Source organism: Copadichromis virginalis, linkage group LG23 (genome assembly GCF_057382275.1).
Source record: "Copadichromis virginalis isolate Kocher_CV1m ecotype Utaka linkage group LG23, C_Virginalis_male_GT1.1, whole genome shotgun sequence".
Classification (NCBI taxonomy): Eukaryota; Metazoa; Chordata; class Actinopteri; order Cichliformes; family Cichlidae; genus Copadichromis; species Copadichromis virginalis.
In genome coordinates this window covers 6,630,209-6,643,904 of record NC_140639.1, presented here as the reverse complement: position 1 = coordinate 6,643,904, position 13,696 = coordinate 6,630,209, and the positions used below count along the sequence as shown (strand labels likewise).

The window sequence follows — 13,696 nt, the reverse complement described above, 5'->3', positions numbered from 1 at the left end:
ATGCCCCACCCAAATCATTTATATATATTTTTTTTACTTTACAGTTAGTACTTTTGGTAATAACTGCAATAAAATAAAAATCGTGATTGAATGATTCGCTAAATCTTGGATGCACGTATTAGTAAAACAGACAAGTAGGCAGTGCTGATGTGCAGCCTGGGTGCGCACAGAAGCCTCTGTGGTTATCTGGCTTCAGTGATAATTTCTAAAGTAAAGGTAGACCAGTTTCAGGAGTTAGTTACCTCACATCAGGGGCGGCAGCCAGCCAACACGGAGTCTCCGCTCTCACGTTACCACCGCAGTGTGGACGCTCTCTCTCTCTAAATGAAGATGTTTAGGATCCGATACGAAGACGGCTAGAGCTACGAACAGCTTAGACGGTAACTAAAAGTTAAATTTGATGTTGAGATGTGATATTTGGGTGACTTTCAGGATCGTTTCTCCTGTTTTTAAACTACTATTGACTATATACTGTCCTCTGCTGCACTTGAACCATGCGTGTGATTACACTGACACTGGTACATGCCTCACAATGTATACATTTTATAAGTTACGACCTTATTGGCTGTATGAAGTGAACATTTCTAATCAATAATGTTATTTTGATTCCTCCCACCTCTACAGTCGCTGCATCGAAAGCATAAGAGATCGCAGGCATTTTTTTTTTACTTCTCCTTTTTAAGGCGAAGCAGCTCCCGTGGCAATGGAAGAGACACTTAGGCTGCTGTAAAGTTGCTGATGACTCGTGGCAACAATGTTGCAGTTACGGTCGGTCTTCGTCGCCGTTGCCGTGCTGGCCGTGCAGCTTTGCATTGGTAAGCTTAGATAAATGTGTGGATTCAGTTTTCTAACATATCTCTTATTTTCTCTTTATATATGTTGGTGATAAAAGTTCGATATCAGCAACACGATCAGTGGGTTTGTTTGGTGTGTTTTTTAAAGAAGTCTTAAAGGTAGTGATCTAGAATCTTTCCCATTGTCCGTCGTTTGTGAACCTTGTGGTTATGTGATAGTTTATATATGATAACTAATGTGATAACTGATATCCCGAAGAATATGCCTAGAAGAAGAACGTGTGGACAGTGTTTTTGTGTGCAAATGTGAAGATTGACATTTGAAATTATAGTTAAATCAGATTTTCACATAATCCAGATTAGCAGTTAATGTTTGGCTGTTTCTGCAGGTTCCTATGAGCCAAATTTGGCCTTGACTAAAGACATTGACTCAGACTGGCTCATCTTACATGAGCCAAGTGTCAGGCATAGCCCTGATTAACCCCAAATGTATCTGCCATCTGGGATATAACTTTTTTCACACACACACACACACACACACACACACACACACACACACACACACACACATATATGTATATATATATATATATATATATATATATATATATATATATATATATATATATATATATATATATATATATATATATATGATCATGTTATTACAGTCTGTAAGCTGTTCTTTCTGTTTTAGGTGACAAATCCTGCGTCATCAGGTCGAGTACTGACTCTGTAGTGCAGCTAGGCTCCAGTTTTGAGGTGTTCTGCATCTTTAACCTGATGTGTACGGGTTCCATGTACAGTGGCCAAGGTCCCACAAAGCAGAAACACAAAGCACTGAATTCTACAACCATACATTTTAAGGTGGTGAACATAACAGAGAACAGAACATACAGCTGTCACTGTGAGAACCGTAAAGATCTGGACCCCTGTGGACTTGACATCTCAGCTGGATGTGAGTATTCAGTGAGCATGAAAGTCCCCTCTACTGAGACTTTTAGCCCAGGTTCATGGATTTTAGGCTCTCTATTTCTAATTAGAAAAAGCCAACAGATTGATGTTGAATAGACTGAAAAGTCCTGAGCGATGCTCTGCAGGGCAGGACTTGTCTTTCAGCTTGAGAACTTTTTATTTTAGGGTATGTTTAGCACTTCTAAGTTACAAAAGCTGTCAAAGGGTCATTTGGTTCTGCTTTTTTGTCTTTACATAATGTACACTCTGGTTGCATGTTAAGGAGTGAGCACAGCTAAGTGTCAAAGTTAGCTATGATAAGTTTCTTATTTAGTCTATATAGGATTTGCTAACTCAAGTGTGAAAATAAACTGTTTTTGGTTGTTGTTGCTGTTTCTGACACATGCAGCTTGACATAAAAAGACAAATTACTACTTTTAGTATTGTTTATGCTTTAGCTCTCCGCTCAGTACTCAGTTGAGTATTTTCTCTGTCTTCTTTGATCTCCAGACCTACCAGATCACCCTAAAAACATTTCATGCATCTACAAAATCGTAAAGAATGAAAGTGGAGTTGTGGTCTGCATTTGGAACAGAGGACGGGACACTAATCTTCGAAACAGTTCAGCGCTTTGGTGAGTCACCACCATACTGCTATAAAAACAAATATTCTGCTTGTCAGTTTTGCCTTCAAAACACATCGATAACAGTTTTTTCTGTCAACTGAAACTTTCAGGGTGAAGGGGGTCTCTGGAAGTCACTCGGATGGATCAACGTCATACAAAGTCTCCGATAAGGGAACCGAGTTGCTGTCGGTGAATTTCACTGTCTCCAGATCAGTCGAGCTCATCTCAGTGTGGGTTCAAACTGAAAACCCACTGGGTTCTGCAAACTCGTCCATCATTAACTACACACTCAGTAAAATTGGTAAGACTCATATAAGTTACCATCAACTGGAGACCAATGACTCCAGAGATGAAACTTGTGGGAAAAAAAAAGAAAAAAAAGCAAGAAAAGATTTTCAGGTTGACTGAAGGGTGTGACAACGTAATGATGCTGTGGGTAGAATTTCACGCCAACTCTGCAGTGGAAACTGTTCTATACTTCAATCTTGAAGTTTATGGTTACTGATGATCACCCATGCTCTTTTCCAAATCCTGCCAATAATAATCCAGAGGAATCCCAGAAAGATGATTCTGCTCACACCGATGTTACGTTTTTAGCTCGGGAAACGTTTCGTCACTCATTCAACGGATGAGGGATGAAACACCTTTCCCACTGAAAACGCAACATCCAGATGGATTTCCTTACACGCTGGATGGAGCATGCATCAAGACAATACATATATGGCAAATATTAGGAACCTGTTTTGTTTTAGTGCTGTACAAAATGTTTGTTTTTGTCATTTATGTGACCACTTTGCGTTGATCCGAACAGTGATGCCGTCGACTCCCGTTCTGGGCAAGCCAGAGTGCTACTCCCGGAAGTGCATCATGAAAGTGGAGCAGCCTGTGAGGACTCAGCACTTGGAGATCCAGTACAGGGCAGAAAAGCAGACATGGACAACTTATCAGGACTCAGTAAGACATTTTAACTCTTCAGAGTTTGAGAATTTAGGGACTTTCAGTGAGAAAAGTAGAAGTCAGAGATATCACATGAACCTTTGAAGATATACAGTTAGACCAAATAGGTCTGTTACTGATTCAGATCGAGAGGCATATATGAGTAGCAGGACTGATATGAGTATAAGTGAATTGACAATGATGCTCAAGTCGTAAAAACAAGCTGGAATTTGTCCTTTTATCTTCTCTCAGGTGTTCTTACAATGGGTTAATTCGCGGATCACTTCCACATGCAAAACTCGTATCTATATGGCAATCTGAGGTTATATAACTGAAAAATATGTATTTATTATTAACTTACAGGTTGTGCAGATGAATTCCTCCCACTGGTCCATCTCTTCTCTGGAGCCCTACAGGTTGTACCATTTCAGAGCCAGATCTAAATTCAGCACCGGCCTGTGGAGTGAGTGGAGCACAAACATTTACGCATGGACTCAAGAGGAATGTAAGTACTCATGTGTTAACCTGCAGCTCCGGAAGGCTGTTTTAAGGTCTGCCTTTGCGTATTATGAAGCACTTCCTGACACTACACATTCTGTCTAGAGACGGATAATAAGGTACAGATACAGTATATCTGTGGCGCTTTATCTGTGCAGACCATCAGATAATACAATTGTGCTTCCTCTCGGTTTCTGAGGCACTTATCTGCTCACCACTGGCTGAGCCACTGAAATGGGTCTTACTGTGCTGAGAACAAAAGCAGCTACTTCCAATACGATGTATGCATGTTTTCTTAAATTGCTAATTTAATAAATATCTTCAGGAAATATTTATTGAGTGTAATTATAAACAAGTTCAATAGTGAGGCACAGGGAAGAAAGGTGAGGCTGTGAAGAAGACCATGATGCTTTATGGGAAGTATCGCTGCATTTTTTAATACTGATGGTGTGAAGATATGCAGGCCTCTGTACATATATGTAAAACTATGAATGTACAGCAGTGACAGATCATCATTTTCCATGAACGTCAGTTTGACAGAAAGGTGAAGCAACGTTTGTGAAGAGTGTCTTGCGCGCCTTCTTCGAGCGTGTGTGCATCAAACACATTAATTGCAGTTTGTCTTTCTTCCTCATTTTTCTGGACAGCAACGTGCTCTCTGGACCTCTGAAGAAGGCTATTTTGACTCCACACATTAAATGACCACAGATGATTATTATCATGACATCAAAGGCACAATGAAAATCAGCTTAGAGAGAAACATGACCCAATATGTTGCCTTTTCTTGTGAAAGTGGATCATTTCATAGGTGTTTTCATTTTTGCACTAGGCAGTGCTGTGATATCCTTTTTTGTGGTTGGTATCTGTATTTGAAAATATAAACACTCTGAATAGAAACAACTGAAACTGGCATTTAAAAAGTTGCAAGCGGCCAACCCTGAAATCTCATTTTACAACAGCACTTGAACTCATCAACAGGGAACCATTGTGACCATGTGACTGCTGTGTGTTCTCATTAATACTTAAATTTTCCTTCTTTTGAGAAATTACTGGAAGTGAAAGAAAGTAATAACTGGCAGTGCACTTTGGAATAGGGTTGACGCTAGCATACATGCGTCTTCTAGGAGGCAATGTACAAAGCACTCCCTCTAACCTCATTTACATTTATTTTACCACATCTTCCTACATTTGTACACAAATGACAGGGTGAAGTGACCTTTTCTTCCTCACTGGGTTACAACATCTCATGTACGGTCACACACTGCTGCCAGAGTTACTGTAGAGGAAACCACCCTCCCCTGTGTAAGACTTTAGCAAGTTTGGTTTAGACAGAACTTTCCAAAAGCATCACAGAGTTTGTGAATAAAGCCTCATAGAATTAATTTTAATAATGAATAACCACAGTTTGCACCAACAGACCTTTTAACCACACTGTTTGTGCATTATTTTCTTTTTTTAATTAGATAAGGACTTTGATTCAAATAACACGGGGTTTCTTGGAATTGCTACTCATTACTGTCAGAGTTAAGATGGAAAGTTTAACAGAGTTGTCACTTTTTAAAATATTTCAAAGCATTTCATCACTGATAAGGAACCATCACACCGTTGATGCAGATGCGCTCATTTACTGAAATGAAAACCCACCCAGTTTACTAGCTTCTCTTGCATGAATTGAGTTAATATGTCCTGGTGACTTACTGCAGTTTGTTTTGTTTTTTTTAGCCCCTGCCAAAGAGCTGGATGTGTGGCTTGCATCTGATTTTAAACACATGAAAGTTTACTGGAAGGTAAGTCTTATTAGAAAACTTATACAGTTTTCACTGTTTATTATCCTTAACATGTTTGCTGCAGAGCTGAATTACATGAAATTGCACTGCACTTGACACATAGCACATAGCGCTGCTGTGTGTGCTTGAGTCTGAGGGTTTGAGGTCTACATGTATTCCCCTCTCCCCGTTCTGTGTGTCTGTGTGGGCATGTGACATTGTAACCATAGTAACACTTTCTGATCTTTGTGCTTTACTACTACTACTTTATTCTGCAGACTAAATGTCAACAACTGACCACCTCTGAGGTGTGACATTCACACTCACACAATCACCACTCTGGACCATACACACACACACACACACACACACACACACACACACACACACACACACACACACACACACACACACACACACACACACACACCTCGAAACTTTCAATGTCACATAAAGACACTGAGAGACAAGTGAAACCTGTCAGCAGATACCACAGTTTCAGTTTACAAGAAAGAGAGGAGCTGAACAGAAATGATGTGTCTTACATACTCATCTTGCTGTGATGTTGATTTTGAGCGGCATCTAAATCCCAGGCTTGTGTAATCATTTCCTTTGTCTGGTCTGCATCCTCATCAAAAAAACTGATGTGATGCTTTTTTATTTCTTTGATTTCAGGAGATGAACGTTTCCGTCTCTAGAGGGAAGATCCTAGGATATGAACTCAGCATTTCTAGCTTTAGTGTCATCACCAACGTCAGTGCCAATGAAAGGAGTTGTCTAGTTGAACTTTGTGCCAGCTGTGATGTGACAGTGAGGGCTCGCAACTCCAAAGGGCTGTCCCCTCCTGCCAGAGTAACAACCCGTCGTACTGAAGGTAAAAAAACAAAGACATTTGACATATGATTCAGTATCTCTTTTTCCATCGTCTGTTCTGCAACCAGAGCTTCTGTGCTGAAACACTGATATGTCTTTGTTTGTAGTTATCTGGTTCACCAAAAACATATTTGGAATATGCTCTTCAAGGACAGATCTGGTCTAAAATTAGACCAAATTCGACTACAGCAAAATCCCCCCTGCAGTTTGAGTGAATGGCACTGATGGTCTCGTTACAGTGCATTCAGGCCACAGTGTCCTCACCTCGCCACTGAAAAAGCTGCTCACGAACAGCTGGAGGAATGCAATAAAGAGTCTGTCATGTTGACCTAGCATTCAAACTCTCCAGATCCCAATCTTACTGAGCACCCATGCAACAAGTCCGGCCCAAGCAGTAACCCTAGAGTGTCCAGGTGCCTGTGGCTGTAAAGCATTTTTATTCCTCATCCCTTGTCTCACACAATAAAACAAAGTCCCAAATTTTCATTGCCTTTAGTTTTCAAAACTCAGCATGGACACAGAGACTTCTCTAAAGTCTGGCTTTAACTTAGCGGCTCTTTAAGATAGTAAAGAAAAGGTGTGATTTGGTGGGTGGGACCACAAGGAAATTAAATCCAGCTACACCAAAGACAACTTGTGACTTGGGGGAAGGGCGTAGAAGGTGACTCTCACTCCATTAGTTCCTTTTTCCCAGGAATTAATTTTCAGTTTCGCATAGGGAAGATATGACACAGTGTATGTTAATGTCACCCTATAGATTAGATATATGACAATTTTAGTGTTCCTGCGTGCATGTTTTCTGGGTCAGATCTGTGTTGATGGCATGCTCGATCTGCTCGTATCAGGCCAGGTGGTTGTAATGTTGTGCATTATCAGCGTACACCAACATGTTGAGGCCCTCCACAAAACAGGGGCAGTTATTTATGTAATAATTCAGGTTGCAGTTTACCTTACACGTCTATTTGTTGCAAAAAATAAAACAATTCCTAACTGCCCTCGTGAAAAACTTTTCCCAGATGGTAATTCTGCCTTGTTTCTTTGTCAGGAAAATTATAAAAATCCACAGTCTGGTTCCCTTTCTTTTAATTTTAAGTCTTCTCATTAAAATGTTACAAATGTATTAGTAACACTGGTCTATGCATTTGTGAATTACGTGACTACATGATTGCCTTGTTTTCGCTTCAGCCAAATCCCCTAACAACTTACAAGTAACAGCCAACAACTCCAATATCACCATCTCCTGGACAAAACCTGAAACTGCACCACCACCGACCACATATGTAGTGGAGTGGTACCCAGATGGCAACAAGTTGGAGGAGCTCAGATGGGTCAGGCTGGGCGAGAACAAAAACCACGCTGTCATTTCAGGTAGGAAGTGAAAAATGAAGCAGGAGAAAAGCAAAGCCTCTAATGAGTGATCTGTCACTTTTTTAAAACACACATTTTGCACATTTCTTTTTTCTCTTAAAGTGCTTCTGTCCTCCTTTCTGCAGATGTCCAGCCATATGAGTGCTATGACGGAGCGGTGTATGTGCTCTATAATGAGAGTTCCATTAGTTGGAAATTTAAAGGTGTTGCCATTTTGGAGTCAGGTAAGACATACAAAACAGTCAATATTCCTTATTAAATATTAAATATTTTGTTAATGGTCATCATATTAAGCAGTGTTTTGGGTTGTGCTTGTGGTTTGCAGCTCCAGAAGCTGCCCCACGTGTCCAAGAGAAGGTTGAGGGAAGAAACAACGTGAACATTACCTGGAGTGAGCTTGACAGGAGTCAGCGCAGGGGTTGCATTACCAAGTATACTATCTATTTGGAGACCATGGGGAACACTAAAATCTGTAAGGAAGAGTTAAACTGCAGTTGTTTTATTTTACTGACATTTTCAGAAAAGGCCAAGGTGAAGAAAATGAGAATGCTAAATCGAAGGGACCACATTAATATTTTATTCAAAAGCTTGTTATTTCAATATGGTTCCAGGCATTAAAGCATTTTTCTTGTGAAGCGATGTAACCAAATGAAACATAAGAGAACAGATGATTAAAAAAGCATACAGATCATACAGAGGATTCATCAGCCATTAGTTTGTGAAGTTCAGCATTTCTTCTGTTGCCAGCATGCCGTTTGGAAACCGGACACAATGAGTGAAGGGTGGGCCTCACAAAGAAACCACAGATTGCATGTGCATCTATAGAGTTGTGACTTGTGAATCACAAGACAGCCACACCTTAAAGTGTAACATTTACCCAGTTTGTGCTACTTAAACGGGTCAGTGTAAGCATAGACAACCAGACCAACCTCACCCCGGCCGCCTCCTCCAGCTCTTCTGAAGAGGGATGCCAAGCTGTTCTCAAGCCAACTAAAATATATAATCTCTCCTGGGTCTACATCAGGGCCTCCTACAAGCTGGGAAGCCCCAAAACCTCACACCTGTGAGGCACCTTAGCCAGACTTCCAAACCACCCCAGCTGGATCGTTTCAGTGTGGAGGAAAAGCAACTTTATGCTGAGTCCCTCTCAAATGACCGAGCTCTTCTATATACAGTCAGTGACTGAAACATATTTAACAGAAACTATGCACACTGACAAAATGTTCTGCCTCTGCTGTATGTGTTTATACATTTTCAGACTCTACGCCAGCATCAGAGAGGACGTATATAATTAAAGACCTGCCTCCAGCAGAGTACAGACTGTGGATGAGTGCTTCAACAGCTGCAGGAGATGGTCCTGCAGGTCAAAAGATCAAGTTCTTCATTGCACGTAAGCAGCCTCTTTTTTACACTTAGTTTCTTTCAGGGAGGAGTTCAATCCCACTCTTGGGTTTGTAGAGTAAATCTGAAACTGCACTAGTGACACGGTAAAATAGGAGGTCTGCATGCCATGCAAGCTATTTCCAATGCAATCATTTTGCTAAGCTAAGCTAAGCTACCTGGTTGTTGAGTGTTGCCTTGAATTTAACAGGTCTGTAAGAAGTTCATGTCAATTATCACATCTGTAGTACTGTGTTAATATTAAATAAATAAAAAATAAAATATTAAATAACTTATTATCACTAAATTTATTATATACAAGTAATTGTAAAGTTTCACATTAAAGCTTTGTTTTAAGTGAAACTGTTTAAAAACACACTATTATACTAGTATATACTATACTATACTATACTCAGACTGTTTGCTTTTTGGTTTTCAATCCAAGTGATCTTCGTTAAAATAGTCCCTGATACTGATGTATAATTTTTTTTTTAAATGTACATATACAGTAATGAGGAAAATAAATTAGTCACAGCCTTCTATGCAGTCCTGTGAGAAAATAAGTCCAAACAATGACTTAGTGTCTCATAACTATTATAAGCAGCAGTAAACCTATTTTCTGTATGACTCTTCTTTTTAAAGTTGCTTCAGTTCATTGAAACTTGGCATTTATTTATACTTAGCTTTCTTGAAGTACTTCCACCGCATCAGTTGGGTGGAGAACTGGACTGTGGGCCTTTGAAATACCTAATGCTTTTACTTTTCAGCCATTCTGTTGTAGATTTGCTGTCCTGTTGCAAGAACCTGCAAAGAGTTAAGCGTCCTAGACGCGCTGTAACAGAGGAAATAAAGGTGTATTCCGTGATCTTACATCTTTTTATTTTGTTGCCACTGTTGCAGATGACACCCAAGCGTTCCTCCTACCGGTGTGTATTATCAGCTCCGTGGCTGTGGTGATTCTTGTGTGTTTGTACCAGAACTCAACCGTAAAGCAAAGGTACATGTGCAACATAAACTCTATAACGCAGTTACACCTTATTATTTTGTTGCTATAAAAAGTTTTCTCCTTCTCCCTCAGGTCTTGGGAGCTTTTTCAGTGTTTCATGCTAGATGTTGTGCCAGATCCTGCAAACAGCAAGTGGGCCAAAGAGTATACCCAAGACAAGGTAAACGTATAAAAGTTAAGAAGAATTCAGGTTGGACTGCATCTCTTATTGTTCGTCATTTGAGCTCGTGTCTCTGTTCCAAACAGGGCAACATGAACCTGCCGCTCCCACCATGCAGCTCCAGTGAACCCAGGGAGGAAGAAAAGCTCATCCTGGTGAATGTGGAGGAGCTACCCAAGCAGAACAGTGAATCTAGAAAACCAATCTTGCGTATGTCTCCTTCAACCAGGCTGAGCTCTGAGACTGAGCCGGAGTCGGTCATTCCAACCACGTACATTAAGAGTTTGTCCCACGACTCAGACAGCTCCGATCACACGCACACGTCTCTGGACACAACTGTTGATTATATTTCATCACACGAGCCTGGAAATTTGGACGAGGAAGATGATGAGGAGAAATGTGGAGAGTTTCTGGACATGCCTTTCATCTCCAATCACAACATCTTCATAGAGCCGCTGGTGTTTGGAGGGAAGCTGACTCTGGATGCAGTGAAAATTGACTGCAGTGACTTCTTTCAAAACGCTTAGTAAAACTGAAAGCAAATGAAACCTGCTTTTAGAGGACGAATGCTGATAAGCCAACAGCCCAGAAACAAAGAACTGCATGAACTACCTCCATGCTCACTGAAATCAGAGAACTTTTGCTTAAGTCTGAGCTTCAGTTATGCAGTAACAATTTTAAACCTAAAGGGTATTCTTTTCATGTCATGCATTACAATTGTTTTCTCTTCAAAACGGCAATGGACACACTAATCGCTTGACTACAATTAACAGGACAGGCTTGCAAGAGATGTTGTCATTTCTGATCTGGCTGAAGAAATTTCCAAAGGCCCAATCAGACGTTTCATAGAAGGAGAAGCAGAGAGATAACTTGGTTCCTGATGCAAAAATAGATTTCAGACATAATCTGCTTTTCTGTTTGTGCTTTTCCTGCTATGACATGTAGACATGTCCTCTCCTTTGTAAAAGATCATCCCAAATGCATACTCTGTTATAGCCTTGACTATCCCGTGCATATGCATTTATCCTACCTCAGTCTTAGCTCATCTACAAAAGGAGGAGGTTAAACTGGACCATTTGGAACTAACTGCAACTTTTTAACTTGAGACAAATTCAACAGCCCAGCAGTGTTGAGAGACAATAGCTAATATTAGCCTGACAACACAAAGCCAGTAAAAACATGCTGATGTTTATAGAATATGATTACTACACTCAACAAACACTTCATTAGAATATCTGTATATCTACTTGTTTGTGCAGTTATGGAATCAGCCAGTCAACTTGGTACAGCATACACTCCTGCAGATAAACATTCAGGAGTTTCAGAATGAGGGAAAGTATGATCTTTGAGACCAAACACGATTCTCTGTTTCAGGTTTTCAGTTTACTCTAATACCAAAAAATCGTGGGAAAAGCTTTATCTTATCTCTGCACTGAGCAGAAAACCATCTTAGACATGTCGGATTTCTGCATCAGGAATCAATTCTGTTAGCTGAAAACAGAAATCTGAAACTGCAGCCAGCACAGGCTCACCAACACTGGTAAACACCGTGTGCCCTGACGATTATTCACATCTGCTGAGGCAACAGTTGTAGGATTCATGTTCCCAGCTTGCTTTGAGTCAAACACCTGACAACAGTTGCGCAGTGACTTTGGACCCTGCAATCATCTCAGGACTTTATGGTGTGCATCTCTTTCTGGTCACAATTTTCTACTTTTAATGCTAAATTCAGCATGTCACAAAGCAGAAGTTACCTTTAATTGTTTAATTAACGTGATAAATTTAGTGGCCTCCCCAGTCCCCAGATCAACATCCAGTAGAACACTACTAGCTCATTAAGAAAAGGCAAGTAATAGCAAGAATATGTATCTGATTAATATAAAAATTATGTGATGCATTTCTATCAAACATGGCAGAAACAAAAAAGGGATACTTGTAACATCCACATTTATCAGTTCTATCTTAATTTAAATGACAATTACCACTGAACACAAAGTAAAGCTGAATCAGATACATTTTGCAAAGATGTAAAAGTGACAGATGCCATCAGAAATAAAGTCTTTAAAGCCGCAAACATGAACTTCATGAGAGGGTGAAAGAAAATCAAAACGAATATATTTGGATGTGGATATATTTCATATATTCATTTATATTTTCTGTTGTTCCAGGGCTGGCATAGCAAAGAAAAAAAAAAGAGTAAAATTTGATGAATGTACAGTGCTATTCTTTTATGTTTTTCAAAACAATCTTGTGTTTTGAGTGACCTCTTTGATGATTTTGCACCCTTTGACTATGACTGTCTTTATATGGGAATCGGCGTAGCTCATAAATATATACTTAATTTACTTCGATGTCAATACCAATAAATGAGTTCATCATTCAGACTTTGTATGGGGTTTTTTTTCCTGGATGTCATATGGTCCACTGACTCCAAAGATTATAATTGTGGTGCCAGAGTCGTACAAAGCAAACCTAGTTTAGTAACAAGAACACCCAGAGAGCACTTCTCTGATGTTTAATCATATATTTATCACAGTATGATGACATCATCTGTTCTCTCATCATTTGTGCTGACATCAGCATTGTTAATATCAAAATCTAGTTTAGTATATTAATCTTTTTATGTCATTAGGAAGTCATACAATGTTAGATTGAAAAAAATGTTTCAAAGAATTCAAATAAAGACTAATTTAGTATATTCCTGGAAACTAAAAGCTTTTTCCTAATTCATGTGACCCTAAACGTTGATCTAGGACCTTGAAGCATTACATACAGAAATGGTGTATTTTACTATCTTTACCCATATGATGGGAGCAATATTTGGCTTCTAAAAGCTATAAAGGTTGAATAATGAAGGTCAAGGTCAAATGAAGCGTACAAGGTTGAAATCTCTGCTCAGATTCAGTCAAATCAATCTGTCAAAATAAAAAGAAGCCACGAGTTTCTCATGGTAAATAAAGTAATCAGTAATCATTGAGTCAGTAATCTAGTCTCATGATGCACTGAGGGGTTTTTTCTTCCGTCAGGTGATGTTCTTTATACACTTCTCTGCATTTAATCACTGCTTATTATTCATCTCTGACTCTTTTCCATAGTGTGTCTTGGTCCTGTTTTCGTCCAGACCCCAAGCCGTCACAGCAGTTGGCTGCCCTTTCCTGAGCCTAGTTCTGTTTGGTTCCTTTTAAAACAGTTTTTCTTTCTCACTGTCACCAACGTGCTTGCTTATAAGGTGAGTTATATGAGTGTGGGGGTTTTCCGTGTTCTTTGCTGCTATATGAAGGAAACTGAATTGAATCTCATCTTAAACCAAGCACTTTGCAACCTGTTCTAATGGAG

The 13,696-nt window shown here is 39.7% G+C and overlaps 1 protein-coding gene across 1 annotated transcript; it reads left to right on the top strand.

Moving 5' to 3' along the window:
• Nucleotides 1–232: 232 nt before the first annotated feature.
• On the top strand, nt 233–12,742 carry il12rb2 (interleukin 12 receptor, beta 2a). The gene is made up of 16 exons (XM_085448754.1): nt 233–380; nt 625–815; nt 1,492–1,752; nt 2,259–2,382; nt 2,484–2,674; nt 3,185–3,327; nt 3,673–3,814; nt 5,530–5,594; nt 6,249–6,447; nt 7,632–7,814; nt 7,940–8,038; nt 8,140–8,286; nt 9,073–9,204; nt 10,095–10,191; nt 10,273–10,360; nt 10,447–12,742. The coding sequence occupies exons 2-16, from the start codon at nt 755–757 to the stop codon at nt 10,885–10,887; spliced, it is 2,373 nt and encodes a 790-aa protein (XP_085304880.1). The 5' UTR covers nt 233–380; nt 625–754; the 3' UTR covers nt 10,888–12,742.
• The last annotated feature ends 954 nt before the right edge of the window (nt 12,743–13,696 follow it).

Excerpts from the sequence above, each read along its gene's own strand:
- il12rb2 (XM_085448754.1), top strand. The coding sequence starts at position 755 with ATGTTGCAGTTACGGTCGGTCTTCGTCGCCGTTGCCGTGCTGGCCGTG. Across the intron at positions 3,815-5,529 it reads CGCATGGACTCAAGAGGAAT|CCCCTGCCAAAGAGCTGGAT; the intron begins GTAAGTACTCAT and ends TGTTTTTTTTAG. Across the intron at positions 8,039-8,139 it reads TGTTGCCATTTTGGAGTCAG|CTCCAGAAGCTGCCCCACGT; the intron begins GTAAGACATACA and ends TGTGGTTTGCAG.